This window comes from Malaclemys terrapin, chromosome 3 (genome assembly GCF_027887155.1).
Source record: "Malaclemys terrapin pileata isolate rMalTer1 chromosome 3, rMalTer1.hap1, whole genome shotgun sequence".
Taxonomy (NCBI): Eukaryota; Metazoa; Chordata; order Testudines; family Emydidae; genus Malaclemys; species Malaclemys terrapin.
Window position 1 is genome coordinate 104,378,693 of NC_071507.1, and position 20,871 is coordinate 104,399,563.

Below are 20,871 nucleotides of genomic sequence, written 5' to 3' on the forward strand. Positions count from 1 at the left end.
GTAATCTCTCTAAGATCAGACTAGTAAATGTTGCCCTCAAGTGGATTGGTTTTGAGAGTTCCTGGAGTTTGGTAGTGAAGTTGCTGTCTGATCTGGTACACCATTGGCAGTTATATGTGGTCTCAGGAGGGCTTTAGGTTTGTAAAGTGATATTGGACATTCTCTTGATTTAGAGAAACAGTCAGTCTGGGGTTGGGTGTCCTATTCAAAAGTACTAGTCTTATTTCTGTAAAAATCTAGTTGTCCTTTGAACCTGTTAGTATTGGGATAAGTGAGCTGCTCTGTAAATCTGTATTCCAGATGTGGCTTTTCAAGTTTGAATATCAAGTTGTGATCTGAAGGGCAGATGTGTAGTTCTTTGAGACTTCTCTCCTTGGTTCTGATTTCACCCATTAAGATTTGAGTAGCCGTCTAGGCATTGTCTGGCTGGTTGGAGACTGTTTTTCCTCATGATCCTTTTTATCAAATTAATTTCTGTGGGGCAAGTGACTTATGTGGCCCCAGTATCTTCTTGCTCAGAATTCTTTTCGTGTCTTGTCCAAGATGCAGGACATGTTGAGTCACTTAATTTGTCTCCAAAGTCCAGAAAGACAGCACAGACTCCTAATCTGCTGGAAGCTACCCTGCCTGAGTTAATATTTTAGAGGAGGAAGGGGGGGGGATAGGTGACTGGGGAGCTTCATGAAAATTCTGAGCATTCTGTAGATAACTCTGGTGTTTTTTCTTCATAATCAGATCATAGCAGGGTCTTTCAGGAAATGAAGGAACACTCACTTGGGTTTTGGAGACTAACAATGGCTTTGCTAATTAATGGACCTGGTCAAAACTCTTGGCATTTCAATAAGAACTAATTGCAAAAAAAAGCACTTTTTGTAATAGCTTTAACTAATGAAAGACTGTCGTGTCTACTCTGAAGGTCTGGCCATAGGCACTGGCTTTCTAATGTGCGGGGGGGGGGGGGAGTGCTCTGCCCCAGGCCCTGCCCCCACACTACCCCTTCCTCCAAGGCCTCGCCTTCCCCTGCCCCCATTCAGTCACCTCCCCCGAGCGCGCCCTGCCCTCGCTCCTCCCTTCTCCTCCCCAGCACCTCCTGCATGCCGCGGAACAGCTGATCTGCAGGAGGCGCTGGGCCACCAGTGGAACACCCATGGAGTTGGTGCCTATGGGCCTGGCAATACCCTACCACTGTTGTGGCCGCCTAGAGGTGGATTGATCAGATTTACCAATCCCAGATAAGGGGGCTGGGGTCAGCTGGCTGGTGTGGGGCTGGAGCTGGGGCCGGTCTCTGCTGCAGGAGAACCAGTTTGACACCTGCACGCAGGGGGTTAATGGTTAGGGTGGGTTAACGATAGGACTAATACTTACCAGTTTACCATTTAATATTTTACATCCCTAGTTCATTATCATTTGGTTGGTAATAACAATGGAAGCACGTTGATTTGCAGCCAGCCCTGGGTGCTAAATTGAATACTGCTTGTTAGCTGTTTGCTTAAATAAATGTGTATCAATAAATCCAATTATGTAGCTTAGTGTACTTTTATTTAGATTTTTACTTTTTTAAATTTTTTAATATGGTGAATGCCATGCTTTATTTACTAGATGATTTTATTTGATTTGTGTCAAACTGTATGCAGATGGAAATTCGGAATTTAATTAAAGATACAAAAGTATTTTAAAATTGTTTTAGTAGGGCTGTCAATTGCAGTTAACTCAAGCAATTAAAACACAAATTAGATTAAAAAGGCACGATTATTCACAGTTTTAATTGCACTGTTAATAATAGCATACCAATTTAAATTGGTATTCTAAATATTTTTGAATGTTTTCCACATTTTCAAATATATTGATTTCAATTACAACACAAAATACAAAGTGTACAGTGCTCACTTACTATTTTTTTACAGTTCAAATATTTGTAATCAAAAATATAATTTTCCAATTCACCTCAGTACAAGTACAGTAGTGCAATCTCTTTATCATGAAAGTGCAACTTACAAATGTAGAATGTTTTTTACATAACTGCACTCAAAAACAAAACAGTGTAAAATTTTAGCGCCTACGAGTCCACTCAGTTCTACTTTTTGTTCAGCTAAGACAAATAAATGTGTTTACATTTATGGGAGATAATGCTGCCCACTTATTTACAATGTCACCTGAAAATGAGAACAGGTGTTCACATGACACTGTTGTAGCAGGCATTGCAAGGTATTTTACATGCTGGATATGCTAAACATTTGTATGCTCCTTCATGCTTTGACCAGCCTTCCAGAGGACATGATTCCATGCTGATGACGCTAATTTAAAAAAAAAAAGTGTTAATTAAATTTGTGACTGAACTCCTTGGGGAGAATTGTATGTTTCCTGCTCTGTGGTTTTACCCACTTTCTACCATGTATTTCGTATTATGGCAGTCTCAGATGATGACCAAGCATATGTTGTTAGATTTAAGAACTCTTTCGCTGCAGATATGACGAAACGCAAGGGAGGTACCAATATGAGATTTCTAAAGATTGCTACAGCACTCGATCCAAGGTTTAAGAAACTAAAGTGCTGCCCAAAATCTGAGAGGGACAAGTCGTGGAAAATATGCTGTCAAAGTCTTAAAGAGCAACACTCAGATGTGGAAACTACAGAATCTGAACCACCAAAAAAGGAAATCCACCTTCTGCGGGTGGCATCTGACTCAGATGATGAAAATGAAGGTGCACTGCTTTGGATTGTTATCAAGCAGAACCCAGGTGTTCTCACTTTCAGGTGACATTGTAAATAAGAAGCAGGCAGCAAACATTATCACCAGTAAATGTAAACAAAGTTGTTTGTCTTAGTACAGTGGCTCTCAACCTTTCCAGACTACTGTACCCCTTTCAGGAGTCTAATTTGTCTTGGGTACCCCCAAGTTTCACCTCACTTAAAAACTACTTGCTTACAAAATCAGACCTAAAAATACAAAGGTGTTACAGCACACTATTACTAAAAATTGCTCACTTTTACATTATAAAATAAATCAATTGGAATATAAATATTGTACTTCTGTTTCAGTGTATAGTACATAGAGCAGTATAAACAAGTCATTGTATGAAATCTTAGTTTGTACTGTCTTTGCTAGTACTTTTTATTTAGCCTGTTGTAAAACTAGGCAGATATCTAGATGTACCCCCTGGAAGACCTCTGCATTCCCTCAGGCGTACCCCTGGTTGAGAACCGTTTTAGCAATTGGCTGAACAAAAAGTAGGACTGAGTGGAATTGTAGGCCCTAAAATTTTAAGTATTTTGTTTTGAGTAGTTATTTAAAAAAAAAATTCTACATGTATAATTTGCACTTTCAGGATAGAGATTTCACTACAGTACTTGCGTGAAGTGAATTGAAAAATACTATTATCTTTTTTTACAATACAAATATTTTTAATCAAAACTAATATAAAGTGAGCACTGTGCACTTTGTATTGTGTGGTAATTGAAATAAACATATTTGAAAATGTAGGGGAAAAAAATCGAAAAATATTTATAATTTTAAATTGGTATTCTGTTATTTAACAGTGCGCTTAAACCTGCGATTAACTGCAATTATTTTTGTAATTGTTTGAGAGCCCTATTTATTAAATAAAATTACCTTAAACATTCTGGATGCATAAGAAAAACAAGTTTTATCAAAACAAATTTTGCCTTCAAAACTAATTTATTAAACAAAGGAAATTATTAAAGTTAGTGAATTGACGGTTTCTGGTCACCTGGGCCAGATTTTCAAAGGCATTTTGGTGCTTAGTAGGATTTTCAAAAGTGCCCAAGCAGGTTAGGTGCCTAACTCCAGTAGAACTCTATGGGAGTAGGAACCTAAGCAGGAAAGGTGCTTTTGAAAATAATAAAGCACCTATTTGCATCTTTAAGACCCTAAATACCTTTGACATACCTGGCCCCATTCCTTCAGGTTTTTAGAATTAAACTCATCCTTTCCCAAGAAAACAAGTGTTCTTGCTTTTTCAACTCCCAGTTGGTTTCTGAGCTTTGAATGAAGTAATCCACATGTAGAAAATAATCTGCACTTCCAGCTAAACCGAAACCAAAAGTTTTTCTGCAGAAGAAACTAAAAGTACGTATGTTTGGAAAGTATAAAGACTGAAAATAATAAGATTGATATATTTAGAAATTTTGAGGAGACCTAAGAAGTTACATTCCTCCCCCCCAAAATTCTGTGTGATTAAAAAGGCAGCACCATTTAATTCACTGATACAGCATATTTTTATTTGATTTTAATAATTTATAAGTTTAGGCCTTAATGTAGGTTCTTGTTTGAGTAGTGTCCCTATGGATGCTCCACTTCAGGTGTGCATGTGCCCCATGCACCCCACCTTTGGAGATTTTTATTATCACTGTCTGTTTGGCCCACGCATGTGCTGCTGATAATCGTGCCCAGCAGTAAGGCGATGTCAGGCTGCATGGGCAACCTGCTCTCAGTTCCTTCTCCACTGCATCGGCCTGCCACAGAATTTATCATGTCCGCATGTGCATTCCTCATGCAAAGTTTGTTCTACTTAGGGCTTGTCTAAACTTAGTGTTGCATCAGTGCAGCTGCGCTGCTGTAGCACTATGCCATCAGGAGAGCTTCTCCTGTCGGCATAGGTATTCCACCTCCCCAAGGTGTCACTGGCCTAGTCTTCACTTACCGGCTGGTCCGGCGGCACGCCATCGATGTTCTGGGATCGATCCCGGAAGTGCTCACAGTCGGCGCCGGTACTCCAGCTCGCCGAGAGGAGTACGCGGCGTCGACGGGGGGAGACTTCCAGCCGCGTCTGGACCGCGGTAAGTCCGGACTAAGGTACTTCGAATTCAGCTACGTTATTAACGTAGCTGAATTTGCGTACCTTAGTCCGAAGTCCGGACTAAGTGGGGACCAGGCCACAATGTCAATAGGAGAAGCCTTCCCATAGACATAACTCCTGATGTATACAGTGCTATGTCGATATCACTACATTGTTTGGGGGTGTGGATTTTCCACACCTCTGAGCAACGTAGTTATAAGGACATATGTTTTTGTAGTGTCGACTAGGGCTCACTTTGTTAGTTGTAGTTAGTTATTGGTTGCTGAAAAGATTTTTATTTCCTCCACGGAAATCTCGCTGACACAGGCATTTCCAGTTCACCAAGGTTTAAATATCTCTTCATGTAGAGAGGCTGTCCCCAGTCAGTGATGCGCACTCTAAGTGTGTTTGCTGCTTAGGAGAGTTGCACATCCCACAGAAGTGCAACTTCTGTTTGGCCCTCAAATTCAGGGCACAAAATAACCAGGAAACCAAGCTGTAGCTGTTAATGAAGTTCTCCTTTTGCTCTGCTTTGGATTCGTGTCAGGAAAAACCCCTGTCCATCAGTCTCCGGAGGTCTCTAGTGCCCCTATGACTTCATTGCAACACCTTCCTAGAAAGGGGAAAGCCTCGGACTTTTAAAGATCCTAAAAAGAGCTCACCCACCTCAAAAAGGCTTAGCTGCTCAACCAGGTCAGCAGCCTCAGACACTCTGTTCTCAAGGCTTGGTACCATAGAGGCGAGGAGCTCCTTCGATACCAGTGAGGACAGAGCTACAGAGTTGGAGAGATTGGGGCCTTAATGACAGACCCTCCTTTCACAGTATTCTACAAGGACAGAGTTTCCTTACAACCAGACTTCAGGTTTTTTCCTAAAGTATCTTCTGAGTTTAATCTGTATCAGTCATTTACCTAGGAGTTTTCTTTCCAAAACCACATTATTCCAACCTGGAGACCACACTCCATACTCTAACACCATCCTGACATCTAGTTCCCTATCTAGATAGGAGATATACAAAATGGTTTAGTCTTAGACTGTTTGTTTTGTTAGCAGAACTTTCAGATCTGTCTGCAATTTCTATCCAAAGACTATGAAAAATGGATTTTGGAGTGTATTAAGCCAGCATTACAACTCCTGCTGGGATGTCAGCTTATTTGACAAGGTCACAATCTACATCTATGGCTCTACTTAAGTGTCCCAGTTGCTGAGATCCACAGAGCTGCCACATGATCTTCAGTACATACCTTCTCCAGACACTATGCCTTAGCTGATGCTTTTAGATCTGATGAGGCAGATGACAGTACCTAAGAACAGCCATACTGGGTCAGACCAAAGGTCCATATAGCCTGGTATCCTGTTTGACATTGGCCAGTGCCAGGTGCTTCAAAGGGAATAAACAAAATAGGCAATCAAGTGATCCATTCCCTGTTGCCCATTTCCCAGGCTCAAGCAAACAGGCAGGGTGGGTAGGGATGGTGTCCCTATCCTCTGATAACCGTTGATGGACCTATCCTCCATGAACTTATGTAGTTATTTTTTGAATGCTGTAATAGTCTTGCCCTTTACAACATCCTCTGGCAAAGTGTTCCACACGTTTACTGTGCGCAGTGTGAAGAAATACTTTTGTTTGTTTTAAACCTGCTGCCTATTAATTTCATTTTGTGACCCCCTAGGTCTTCTATTATGAGGAGTAAATAACACTTCCTTATTTACTTTCTCCTTCTTTTCTCTGTTCTGAACTCAATTCTGAAGCTTCCTCTTCCTCCTTAGGGAGGTACTGCGTGGGAGTCACCTGACAAAGAAATTATTCACCCTGTGCAGTAACTGGTTTTTTGAGATGTTCCCCTATGGGTGCTCCATTACCTGCTCTCCTTCCTCTCTGCTTCCAGGCTTCCTTCTGAGGCTCAGTGTTGGAGAAGGAACTGAGGGCAGTTTGCCCATGTAGCCTCATATAGCCTCAGTGCGGAGCACAAGGATATCAGCAGTGCATGCGCAGGATGAATGGATACTACTAATGAAAATCTTCAATCATAGGTGCATGGCGCGCATGTGCACCTGAAGTGGAGAACCCAGATGGGGACACATCTTGAAGAACCACAGTTGCTGCTTTTTGTCATAATTTCAAGTTTAATTAACAGGTTTATTTTTAAAAAGAAAAATTGACTTAATATAAATTTTTAAAAAATCAAATTTAAATTAATCTGATTTTTTTAAATGTATCTGTTTTTATTTATCCTATCTAGACCTCACTTAGATGATGAGGGAGGTTCCATAGTTTAGATCCCAAGATGTCCACAAGTTCTTCTCTGGGCAGGACCAAACCTTATAAGAATTCTGTCGTTTGTGGGATTTTGGAGGAGGGGGGAAGGAAGCCCAAAAGGGAGGTAATCCTTGCCCCAATTATCCAACTAGGAAAAGAGCCTACTGTACATACACATCTGTTACCCATCAGGCAAGAAGCCCACACAAGGTGAATAAGGCTCCAGTTGTTAGAGAAATTATCAATCTTTTTTCACCTGTAGCTGAATCATTTTTTTGCTAAAAATTTCCATAATTTGTGGCCGGGGTTATGCTGGAGGTGGTCCTTCAGAGATTTACCATCTCAGGCCTCCTTCTGAATTTTACTTTAAAAAAAAAAAGCATACAAAAAACTACAAAATTTCATTGTGTAGAAGGAAGCTCACTTACCAGTAACTGAACTGGCGTTTTCTAAATACACTATCACTGTAGATTCCCACTGACTATCCTTTCTTCCATGTTTCTTTGGAAGTTATTTTTTTAACTCATAGTGAAGATACAACTGAGATATTAAATAGCAGGCCTCCCTTGCAACCACAAACATAACTGCAGAATACCTTGGGCCTATCTGTAACCCAGTGGGCACAGAAACCAGAGGAAAAGGGATGAGACCGTTTGTAACAAGCAGCTTAGAATTTAATGAATCATGGCCCTAAAGGTTTTGGTTTAGAATCTGTTGTGAAATTATCATATGTAGATTGAAACCTGTGTTGAGGAATGGGAAGTGTCTGGGATTCTTGCACCATCAATTGTATAACTGTAGAATATTAAACTCTCTCAGCATACTGGTTTATGAATTTTTGGCAAGATGAAAAAGGTAGTGCCTGAGACTAGGATAGTCTAATAATTCACCCACATACAATAGAGCTCAGTCTAGTCTAGACATTCAATCTTGAAGCTGGGCTACCAAACATCAGGTTTAACAGTAGTTGATAAACTATTTCTTAAATGCTTGCCCTGCTTTAATTTCTGGGTGAAATTTTCTTGGATGTTTTTTTTTTTTTTCCTGAAGCGACCTGAGCTGTTTTAGTATACCCTTAAGTACATTCTTAGAGTTCTGGGAAAGGTAGCTTATGTATCTAGTCAACATTAATTTTGCTGCCTTAAGGGTGAACTGTAGAGGAAAAAGAAAACTTGTGACTTTTATTGCCTATTTAGTATATAAAGTGCCTCAAAGTGTGCAGTTGTCTTATACTGCAATCAGGTACTGATGTTTAAGCTTTTTGCTCTCTGGGAGACCCGATTCACCTTTCTTTGATGTCATTATAGTGTTGATTATGTTTATAGATCAAAAAGAAATAGGGAACAGCACTCTTTTGTTTGCCAGCTCTCCTTTAAACTGGCTACATGGGAGGTTGAACCTCGTTTGTAGCTGTATGGGCTAGTTAATATGGAAACACCATTCTTAATTAATAAAAATCTTCCTCATTTCTTGAAGAATGATTTAAAGGGTATTTCCAGTTTTTTCTATGCTGTTTTTCAAGATATCGGGGAGTAAATAACTTCTGTAGCATACTGTTTCCTGCGACAGGTTGTGTGCTGTTTTAAACTACTATAGTCATAAGTACAGGTGATACTATTTGTATATAAGGCTCTTGTTGGATTCATTAACAAAGGCCTTCTAGATAGTTTAGTTAGAGTTCGGAGATTTGTTTAATGGAAAGACAGCTGTAGAGAGCATGTTTTTCAATTTTCTGCGTGATACTTTTTGGAGAAAGGGAGCAACTTGACAATGTTTGTTTAGAAAACCTGACTTCACGTAGGGATTACACATGTGATCCTCTATTCCTGTCCTTGTTCAGTGGGAACTGAGCTGTGAACACACTTGTGTTCTGGGCAGGATAAAACTTTCCTTCACAAGCATTCTGATGTCATAGCCGCTATATGGGTGTGATCAATAGTGAGCTGTGTTCTAGATGGAGTCACACTTTTCTTTTTGTTTAAAAACATTCAGATGCAATTATTTCAATAAGTTAAATATCGGTAGCCTACTAATTTAAAATGATATGTTTACCTCTAACTTGCTTTTGAAATGGGGTTAACTGCTTGAATATAACTCATTTGGTATGGGCTAGGTGGAATAGTGGGTTATGCAGTTAGTAACCTTTCATCTTTTGAGACCTGGGTTCAAATGCAGCTTCTGTCACAAGTGAAAGAGCTTTATGAACACCTAGTCTTTCATATTCATATATTTGCAAAAACAGTGTAATTTGGCCCCATTGTTGTCCCTCAAGAATGCTGAGAGTCCAGATTATGATGGATTTGCACTTCTGGGTGGCAGGAAAATATATGCCATATATTTGTCAATTATACTGTGCCTCACTCCTGCTGTTCTGTCACTGTTATAAATATTAAAATCTTCCCTGTTCCAAAAAAGGAACATTTTAAATCTATTGAACAGTTGTTTTTAGAAATAATGGTTTTTCGATAGGTTTTTATGATTTTAGTGATCTAGTACAAGAATTTTTAAAAGTTCCTTTGTTTTATTAGGAGTCCACATCTCCAGTTGTTTCACCACAGCAATCCCCACCAACCTCTCCACATACATGGAGGAAGCACAACCGCCATCCCAGCGGAGGGAATAATGAACGACCTCTTGCTGGACCTGGGCCTTTTTGGGCTCCATTTAGTGAAGCACAGCCAGGTATAAATGTCTTATGTTCTCCTTCAAGTGTTGCCTGACGTTGTGGGATTTTAAAAAAAGAAAAGCTGAAAGTTTAGGTCAGCTTAGATTTACATTTTCAGTATGGACAGAATAAGTAGCAGAAAAAGAACAGGAATATGAAGCATCTCTCTACACAATTAACAAGTGCAGCTCAATTGCAGTTCACTCTGTTAAATTGGTGCCTGCCAAAACTGCATGATCTGCAGCACGGCTGTGGCAGGCTCATTGCGTAAGTCTGATGTGGAAAATGCCAAAAAATGTGGCAGGAGGGAGAGGATGGAACAGTTGCATGTGTCCCTAAAATATATTTATAGCAATATAAAACTGACCTGTTCTACTCCTGGGGGAATTCTGTACCAAAAAACAAAAATTTTGCAGATAATATTTTAAAATTCTGCATATTTTATTTGTCAAAATAACACAATATAATAATGCCAGTTTCAATTACTTTAATTTATTTCAAAATACCTGTCAGCAAGTATGTCTGTAACAATACAGGCCAAAAAAATAAAAAGATTCAAGAAATTTTTTTTTTTTTTTTTTTTTTTGACAAATAGATTCCTTACTAGGCATATTAATGCACAACTTGGAGTAATTCATTTAAACTACAACCCAGAAATTGATTTCCTGCACCCCGCAAAAGCAGTGCAAAGGCTTGGGGGGAGACAAGGGTAACAGAGGAGATGACTGAGCGGGAAGGAGCCTAGAGGTGAACCTGTAGTGTTGTTGAGTGTGGGTGGGACAAGTATGAAACAAGAATTTGGGGGAGGAGTATTATTAGAGAGTTAGGGAATCTCCCCAGTGCAGACCCTGGCTGACCGCTAGCCTCTCCCATTCAGTCAGGCACATCTGCCTCCAATCCCCATGTGGTCCCGCACCCCCCAGTACCCATGTGGCCCTGCAGCTCCCCTCCCATTCAGCCCCTGCCTCAATGCTGTCACTAGCTTCTGAGCCTAGGCCTCAGTTTGTCCCCCCTACTGGCCCTTCTGAACCCCAGTCTGACACCCCAACCCAGCAGCCCCTGGTGGGCAAAAGGTGTAATTGCAGCGCCTCTCCAGCAGAACTGTATTCTGCAGCGGGGGGAAAAAAACATCTGGGGCAAAGAGGGGACATGACTTCTGCATGTTTCCAGTGGCGGAGAATTTCCCCCAGGAGTAATGTTCCTGAAACTAGCGGTAATCTTCCCTATCACTGTGTAAAAATGCAGCTTGAGGGGAAAGCAATAACACTACTATACTGTATGTTTTGAACTGTGCTTTTCTTTCTTAGAGTAGGTTAAATGAACTTGTCAGATTTTTTTCAAAACTGATACACTTAATACTTTGAGTTTTTACTTTCTCTAGAACTTGTGTATATTTAAGATCCACATTCTTAGGGTCTTGTGGTTTGAGTTATGTTATGGTGGACTAATAGTTTGATACTCTGTGTGCTGGTACATCCTGTGGGCCTGTGTTAATTGTTACTTTTTGAATAGTAAAGAAATACCGTGTCTGATCCCAGTGTTTCTACAAGTTCCTTTTTTTTTTTTCTCCTCCCCCTACTGTTCCCAGGTTTTCTACTTCTAAGTAAATCTTAATTCAGGTTACACTTCTGCTTTTAGTATTATTTCTTGTTACAATATATTATATTTTAAATTAGCATTTGGATTATTTTTTTATATTTAATTTGAATACTTATGATTAGTAAGGTGTATTATAATTGGCCCACTATTTTTCAGTACATCCTTTATTGTAGTCACGACCATACTTTGAGGACCCAGGAGCTTCTTATGAGAGAATTGGTTGAAGGTATTTTCTTGAGCTGTCAAGTCCTAAGAAAAGACTACAATTTTGTTTTTATTTTCAGGGACATATAGAAAGCTTAGATCATATGCAGAGGGTTGTGCCAATGATGTTGTCCCAACAAGTATCATGCCCTAGTAGTTAGGCATGCTTATACATTATCTGATACAAAGATCATACAGTTTCTTCTTTGTGCACATGCCATACATTTGAGTACCACAGAATAGATTTAGTCAAACTGTTGTAAAAGTTCTAGCTAATTTGCAATTTTTAATGGATAAATTGACTTCCATCTTCACCCCTGCACATAGTAGAATACTTGAGAACCTAGATTCTTACATCAGAGGGGTAGCCGTGTTAGTCTGAATCTGTAAAAAGCAACAGAGGGTCCTGTGGCACCTTTGAGACTAACAGAAGTACTGGGAGCATAAGCTTTCGTGGGTAAGAACCTCACTTCTTCAGATGCAAGTCATCTTGCATCTGAAGAAGTGAGGTTCTTACCCACGAAAGCTTATGCTCCCAGTACTTCTGTTAGTCTCAAAGGTGCCACAGGACCCTCTGTTGCTTTTTATAGATTCTTACAGGCTCAAATGCAGATGAGCTTTTTCTGGTGGCTGTCTTGCAGTTTTCAAAGCTGTGGACTCCAGGCATTCGTCAGTAACTTGCTCTTCATCCATTTTTCATAACTACAGTAGTTTGCTGCAGAATTACATATTAATCAGTCAGTTCTGGCAAAAATATTCGGGTGATGCTTATTCAGTGAATTAACTTACTGACTCTAAAAAGCTGTCAGAATTAGACCAAAAACTCAGTCCTCTTAAATTCTGTCTTTTGTCATTTCCTCCAGATATTTCCTACACTGAAACGCTGTTTATCATATTCAAAATTGTTCATTGCAGCGGGATTATCTGTATTGCTAATGCTATCTCCTATCTCTAGTTTCTAGCTAGAATAGGTTTTAATATTCTGTTGTAGCTCAGGGCAACCCATGTCCATCCTGATTCAGAGTGGAAAGACTTTTCTTGACCCAACTAGTGCCTTGGTATGAATCATAGCTGTGCTTTACACGCACAAGGGGTGTGTGTGTGTGTGTGTGTGTGTGTGTGTGAGAGAAGTGGTGATCATACTCTTATTTAAGTGAGAGTCTAATAGAACAGGCTAGCATGATGGTGTTGGCCAGTGCTCTGCAAAATTCCAAATCCAGCTCTTCCAATAAACCTTAGTCCTAACCTTGGAGATTCCCTTCCTGTTTCAGTCTTGAGTCTCTCTTGAATAATCAGCTAACTATGTCAAATTGAGTCACTTTTCTGTTATGTTCCAAAAATTCCAAGAGGGTTTAAAGATGAGACCACAATATTTTCACTTGTAATCCAGACAGGTGATCCAGGTCTCTCTAGGTATAAGTCCAGTGTGTCAAATGCTAGGATTTAGAGAGGATTCTCTTGATATTTAGGACTAATTATTAGTGTTACCTTTTTGCAGGGAACAAGTCATTGCCTGTGTCCCTGTACTACCTTCTCCTCAGGATCTACATTGAACCCTTCAATGTTTAAGAATATTGAACTTAATTCACCCAAGAAAAAAACATTATCTATTTTAGTTACCTATCTGGCCTCCTGTTACTATAGTATCTGAGCACGATAGTCTTTAGTACATTCATCATTACAATACCCCTCTGAGGCATGGAAAGGCTTTTACCTCCGTTTTACAGATGGGGAGCTGAGAACCAGAGACTGTATTCCCCAAGCTCATTCAGGAAGTAAAGTAGGACAGGGACTTGAACCCAGGTCTCCATATCCTAGGCCAGTGCCTTAATCCCGGAACTATCTTTTCTGCTGGTATTAATCTTCCATTTGTCTTTTCCAGTTTCTAAAGGAATGCCTTAGCCAAGCTTCATGCTCCTTTGATCATTTAATTATTCTGTGTGTTGACGGCCAAGTCAAAGCGTAGACCCAACTAACATCTGGGTGGTGATGTATGGAACTGATTCTTACCAACCCTTTTATAAAGTACGGAATAGTGCTAGAGTTTGGAAAGCTAAAAGGCTTTTAGCCGAAATATGGTAGATTAACTCTTTCCTGGTGCTAGTAAACTTGCACTAGTTGGACGCCAATAACCAAATTGTTTAAATATATTGTCACCTGCGTGTGCATTGAAAAACAAACTCTTTAATTCATGGGTGTCTTGTCACCCCTCAAGGAATAAAAACTATACTGTTCTCAGATTTGATATTGTCTATACGCTTTTTAGGACCAGTACCAAAATTGGATTACTAGATCAAGGGGCCAGTGATAATTTTAAGGTCCAATATTCCTTTTACTGTCAGGGTTTGAATTGCACATCTCACACTATTTGGAAGCTGTGGTTCACACCTTTCTGAAGACAGGACTGTTACTGTTGCCTAGGCAGAGTGAAAGATTGGATCTTACAATCATATTCTGATTATCATCTTGCTGCCTGGTACTTCAGTTAGGACACCATTTTAGTGTGATCTTGTAGTTTGCTAGAAGCTAAGGTTTTTGTATAGTCTTAGAGGATCTTGGATTTGTGTCCTTTTGTTTGATATAAAAAGGCCTGAAAGGTGTGTGCAAGCTTTTCTTTTTTTTACCTTAAATTCAGGAATGTAAAATCTTGTCTTGGCTTGATTTTGCTGGAATAGTTCTTGGAGGCCCATGTGGATTCCCACCCCCAATTAAGTGGTAGAGTTTATTCTAACAAAAGTCTGTTCTCCTGAGTGTTTCTCAGGAATTTGAATTAAATAGATGCTAACAAAATGGGTTTAAATAATCAGAATAAAATTGCTTCCCTTCTCAAACTAAGCTTCAGTTATTGATCTGTCACAAACATAGTACTACTCCAGTTCTCCAGAGTTTCCCGGGAAAAAACAAAACGATGCTTGAATTTCTTATGAAAAGGAAACAGGTTCTCCTTCCACACACACAAAAATCATGCCTTTATACCTAATCAAGAGCAAAAACAGCACAAACTTTTTTTTCCTTTTGCATGGCAGTTTAAACTCCAGATCCAGCAGCTAGAAAGTTGGCTGCTAAAAGCTTTTCAGAAATGAAGTGATGGTTGAAGTTGCATGGCAGTATAAGATGGTAATCAAGTGACACCATTTTAAGGTCTGTTACTTCATAATATAATAGGGCTAGAAATGGAACCTTTACCAAAACAGTTTCCTTGGGAACTTTATCAGTGTGGCATATGGAGTGAGAGGAATTAAAAGCCCATTCCACATAAACTACAGCTCAGGGTGGATTTGATTTAAATCAGATTGATTTAAATCACTAGTCAAGAAGACCCGATTTAATCATGGATATCTCTATAAAAGTGCATTCTTTCTGGCTGTTAAACCTTAATACATATTCTTCACAACTCCGAGATAGATGTGTACCTTCTAAAAATGAAACCTACACTATACATTTTTAAAGTGATTTATTTTGGAAACTTTTCAGATTAGTTTTACAGCTATATCAGAAAATGAATAATTGAAACTATAGAAAATTATGATCTTGAAGGTGGATAGTCTTCAGAATCCTGTTTGTTGAGGATGAATTCTCCTAAACAAAATAAGTCAATGCAGTTATTTAATTATTATTACCATACAATTTAGTATTACTCATTGCATTCACTGACACTCTACTACTTTAAAGGTGAAATTGTAAAAGGAAGATCTGCCTATTTCAGCTATTTATTTTTTCACAACTGCATCTAAAATACCATAGAGTAACAACTATATATTTTGCTCAATCATGAGAATTCAAGAATCTTCCAGAAAGAAGACAGGCAGTCCTTAAGAAAGAGGTATGAAATAAAAAAGTTTACCAACCCGAAGATCCTGCATGTTCAGACATGTTCCTTTCATCATCTTCAACGCAGTTTCCTCCTGAGAAGGCACACTTTTCATGATGTTGTTTCAGGCAACCAGGCCTTGAATTTCTTTGTCGCACTGTTCGCATTTTGCACGCATGCCTGTCTTACCCACAGGTAGAGGAACTTCATTAAATTATTCCCAAACTGGGTGTCTTTTACGGCCTACTGCCATTATAGGTTTTCCCTTCTAGTGAGAGAATGCTATGGTAGATTTCAAATCAATGAAGGCTACACTCAAAAAGACCTCAAGACTTTTGGAATATGCTGCTCAAACAGTTTCACTTATGTTTCTACTGCCTGTCCCTCCCTTCTCACATTTATCTACAGACTTCTCCTTGTCCATATCTATTCCGTCCCCAACAATCTTCTATTCATTGAACTTTTTGAAACTTTGCACTTTTAGAGAGAGTTAAGGGATTGACTCTGTGTACACAAATTTGCTGAGGGACAATAGGGTTGAGGTTTGTTATTTCTCACCTTTATTTATTTATTTTTATTTTATTTTTAATTTAATTTAATTTAATTTAAAACATTTTTGCTGTTAACAAGCATGTTATCTCTGGAGACACAAATCCACAGATTGAAACCTGCAAAACTAAGCATCTCTGATGGTATCTTCTAGACTGAGCACAGAGTCCCATTGGGTAGATAGAAAGATTAACCTAAATAATTTATACAGAAGCCCCTGAAACCCCCTAATCCATGAACTATTGGAACTCATTTACAAAACTTTTATTAAACATTACATGAATATATTGTCTCCTACTATAGAATTAAAATTTATAATCCCTATTCCGTGATGAGATATCTTTGAGCTTTAATGTATCTTAATTAAAACTATCTTTAGATAAGTTTTTTCCTTCAAAAAGCATTTAAATAAAAAATATTGAATTTTTTTATTTAAATCATTGATTTTTATCCACCCTGCTACTGCTGTTTGTGACTTGTTTAAAGACAGATTCCCATAGGAGAAATATATAGTACAGCCACATGGAGTTCAGTTCACATTTTTACTAAGCACTGTGCATTAGATTTATTCTCAGAGTTAGATGCAAGACTTGAGACCTCCTCGGCTTTCCATCCATTCCAAGAGGTGTTGCTCTTTACTCTCCCACAAGTGTGCATGCACACAGGACCTTGAAGGACTGTGGGACAGTAAAGAGAAAGTATTTTACTGATAACTTCCTTCAAGAGTCTTCTCAGTAGTTCAGGAGAAGGAGTTTAGGTGGTTAGGGGCTGTACTCAAAAGTCCATATGTTGATGTCACTAGGGGCACTTCTCCAGCCCAAATGGATATGGCTTTGATAGAATTTATGTGAACTCAACACCAGGGAGCACCAACTCACGTGTGCAGGCACAGAGGTGATTCTCGAAAAGTTAAAATAACCTTTATTCACTTGTTCACAGCCCGCCCGCCGCTCCCCCCCCCCAAATCCATATACCAACAAAAGTGAATGGTAAAGTAACCAGAAGAACAAAACAAGATTGTTGTTGGAAAGGCTACTGTAGCTAAAAAGAAAACCATTCTGCTGATACCGTAAGATTACTTAAAAGATGTAGTAATTAATTTGATGCTACCAGGTTTTCCCCAGGGAATTCTAGTGCCACGATTCAAATTGATTGAATATGTAACTGTTTACTGTTTCAGGTGAAACCAGAGTTTTGGAAGTATATGGCAAGTATTTACTATGACTAGGCTTGGAAGGATAGATTTCCGTTAAAATCTGATAAATGTGAGTAATTGTCCATTTTTCTCTTCCCCTAAAAACCTGTGAAGAATTCAGTCTTAATTGAAATTAAGGAATAAAAAGTTAAAGCATATGAGAAGGGTTAAACTTTCATAAGTGACTTAGGAGCCAGTCCCATTTTCAGAAATCGCTTAGGAGCCTCGTCCACTTGAAAGTCAGTGGGACTTTGTCAGTTAGGCACTTCTGAAGGTCAGATATTCAGGTAACTTGTACACTTTTTTTGCTGTTACATTTTATTGACTACCAGATGAAGTTAAGACTTAATTTCTCAATTTATCCTCTTTGGCAGTCACTAAACTTTGAATAACCAGATGTGTTTGGTATAAAATCATGTTTAAAATATTTAATTTTTCATTAGTTATCAGCACAAAAAAAATCATATGCATTTAGTGTATCAGTATTCAGCCAGGTGCAATGTGTTTAACTTTGATCCATCTGTTCGCATAAAAAACTCATCCATAATAAGTTGCTAAACTTGCACTGAAATAAAAGAATACAAGTCAGTATCTCTGAGGATTTTGTATTTCCTGTTTAGTGTAAAAAAAATAAGACCGGATAAAAATAAAATACTGGCACTTTTGAATAAATCAACTACTTGTTCAAATTTATAAAATAAAAATAGAATCCTTCCAAGCCTACCCATGCAAAAGCAATGATTGCAGTTAGTTCTTTGATGCTATAGTCCTGCACAGATGGTATAGAAATACCGAACCATTATTCTGAAGTGAATAGAAATACTACAGGTGATAGTCTGATAATCACCACAGAATCCAGTTTTGTTGTGTGAAATTGAAACTTGTAAAAACTCATCATGAAGGAAGCTGTCTTCTCATTAGCAACTGGCTGACAATGCACAGCAAAAGCAAAGCAAGCAGGCAAGATTTAGTAAACATAACACAGGAGCAGTAGAAGTAGGAAGACATTAACTTAAGATATCCAGGAACCGTAACTCATTTAAGCCTTCCATTGACTTTAGCGAGTTTTGTTTCAGGTCTGCAGGATCCAAGAGGGAAGCCAGTAGTTGAGGGGGAGGTGGCAGGTTCTCTCAGACCTCCATACCCAGTAAGACTAACTTGGAAAGTTCAACTACCCCTCATCCACCATAGTCAAAGTAGGCATCCCTGGCAGACCAACTAAATTAAACTGTTTGGTAAAGTTATGTAAAAACTGTCTGTACTATAGTATATGCAATACATGTTTTTGAATTTGTTTTGCATTTGCAGATATTGTACATCTTTAAATCCGCTCTTGTAATTCTGCTTCTATTTAGGCAGGTGAATCCTGCCCTGTAGCTGAACTTCATGTTCAGGATGGGGACTAAGCTCTGCCGCTGTCCAGAACTTTGTCCAACTGCAGACCTAACAAAATTTACAGGAATGGGAGCAATTTCAGATCCCACCTATTGCCCCAGTCTTGCTGTAACCACTGCTCAAAGCATCTCAGAGGTGAGATGAAGAACTGAATGAAGATTTGGCTCACTATCTGTGGGGCCTACCACAGGCACAGAAACATGAAGAGAAATTCTTCTGAGATGCATTAGCTGAGCTGCTCCTACTTAACGTCTAGCATTTGTTAAAATTTCTGCCACTCCCCTGATTAATAAATATATCCTCTCACTGCCCCAGCCCCCCATCCTCTGTCTTACATGCCTCAGCATGCCAACCAGTCCTTGCGGCTCCGTAGAGCCGGGGATGATGGTTTCATTCACAAGATTAAGAACCTGGCCCAGGATTCATGGCATGTATTCCCCATCTGCCTGGAGCAGGGAATATGGCACTGGAGGTGGGAATTGGGACACTTGGCTTCTCAGCTTTGCCACTGCTTACGTATGCTTATCTCTTGGGCAAGTCACTTAGCCTCCTCATGCCTCAGTTACCCCGTCGGTAATCTAAAGGAGGAGGGTGGAACCCAGCCTGGAGCTCTGCAGATACAAAGGGCTCAGTATTATTAAGCTGCAGGAGCCAGGGGTAGAGACTGTGTGCAGGTCACAGGTGGAGGGAGATGATTTGTTGGGGGTGGGGATAGCTCAGTGGTTTGAGCATTGGCCTACTAAACCCAGGGATGTGAGTTCACTCCTTGAGGGGGCCATTTAGAGATCTGGGGCAAAAATCTGCCTGGGGATTGGTCCTGCTTTGAGCAGGGAGTTGGACTAGATGATCTCCTGAGGTCCCTTCCAACCCAGATATTCTATGAAACATCCTCCTATGAATTTTTTGGTTAATTAGGCTAGCTGCTGGGGAAGAGTTTGGAGGCAGAGAGCAACTTGAGAGATCACCACCCCCTTTACTCTCATCACTGTTGGATAAACGCTGCTTTAGCTCACTGGCATACAAGGAATGGGTCTAATGAAGTAGTGTGTACACTAGAGAACTAAAATAATAGTTCCAGCTAGTAATCCCAAACACAGTTTAATGTTTAGGGTGTGGATTGTAGCACCTTTTTGCCTACTAATATAGTTAAAACTTAATTACAATGATAGCTAGAAGAAACTAAGAAATCTAATATCTCCCCTTATGTAAGACTTTCCTCATTTTCAAGTGGGAGAAAGCTCTTCAGAAACAAATCTAAGTAATGTCCTGTATTTTTTCTTATATAGTATGTAAAGTATAGTAGACCCCAACAATTTACTGTGCACACTACAGTAACAGGTAAAAGTTTTCTGAACAGTGTTTGTTTTTCTGAGTAGTTTTCTCTCTCTCTTTTCTGGAAATAAGTGACTTAATATTCTCTAATCAAGTCCCCAGCCTAAAGGGTAATTTCATCACACTTAATCTTAATACGTATAAATGTAGAGTAATTCTGGAATTACGTATAAATAGTCCCAGTAACAGTTTTTTCTTAACATTTTAATTGTCTCGTTACCTGCAAGTTTTTTTGGGGGGGTTGCCCATTCTGTTCACTATCGATGACATGTTCTCTATCCATAATCTCCATGAACCTGGATCTGTTGATAATTCTTTTCTTCTATGAAAGAACTACCTGTATATACAAAATTCTCTCATGGTAATTCATTTATGGACACCCATCTTAGGAACAGCTTAATTGTTCTTGCTGCATAAAATTGGATCCAAGTTGAAGAGCTGACAGACTATAATGTGGTGAATGTTTTCTCCTTTCTTCAGATGTGCAGTGTAGGCTTCATGATTGTGTCATGAGACAGTCCAATAGTAAGTTATGAACCTACTTCCTGCATCTGTAGCATTGGATGCATCAGGTAGAAATGTGCTTGTGAGAATTTAATATAACCTCAGTATTGCATTTGGTTGTACAAAAGTACAACTTTCATTCTGTTTAAAATCTTCAAGAGAGCCAATTTCACAACTGCTCCTTGGTCTTCCAGGGGTTTAATATTTTCTATTTAATATTAGGAAACAGACCTGTCTCTTGGGATTCTTCCAAATTTTTAAAATTTTCCTGATTGTCCTGTTCCTTCCCAGGACTTCCTCAATTTTTTTTATCAAATCACAACTTTGGAGAAGCTTGAGACTTTTATACCCCTGGCATTGGGTGACTCAGATGCCAAAAAAAAGTTGCCATAGATATTTAAACATCTGTATAATTAAGTTATTAAAGGACTGAACATCCAAGACTACATAATCAAAATAAGTTAACTGAACAGAACACATTTATGAAAAACAAGTCTGTAAGGCTTTTGGTAAGCCTCTCAACCACCATGTTACATAATTTTACCAACTTGAGATGCAAGT

The 20,871-nt window shown here is 39.1% G+C and overlaps 1 protein-coding gene across 10 annotated transcripts in view; it reads left to right on the top strand.

Moving 5' to 3' along the window:
- The window catches only part of REPS1 (RALBP1 associated Eps domain containing 1), a 102,327-nt gene that overhangs the window by 25,607 nt on the left and 55,849 nt on the right, over nucleotides 1–20,871 (top strand). For all 10 annotated transcript variants that reach the window (XM_054021655.1, XM_054021647.1, XM_054021649.1 and 7 more), the window contains exon 4: nucleotides 9,585–9,738. In XM_054021655.1, coding sequence (XP_053877630.1) covers nucleotides 9,585–9,738 — 154 coding nt within the window. The remainder of the gene's footprint in view (nucleotides 1–9,584; nucleotides 9,739–20,871) is intronic.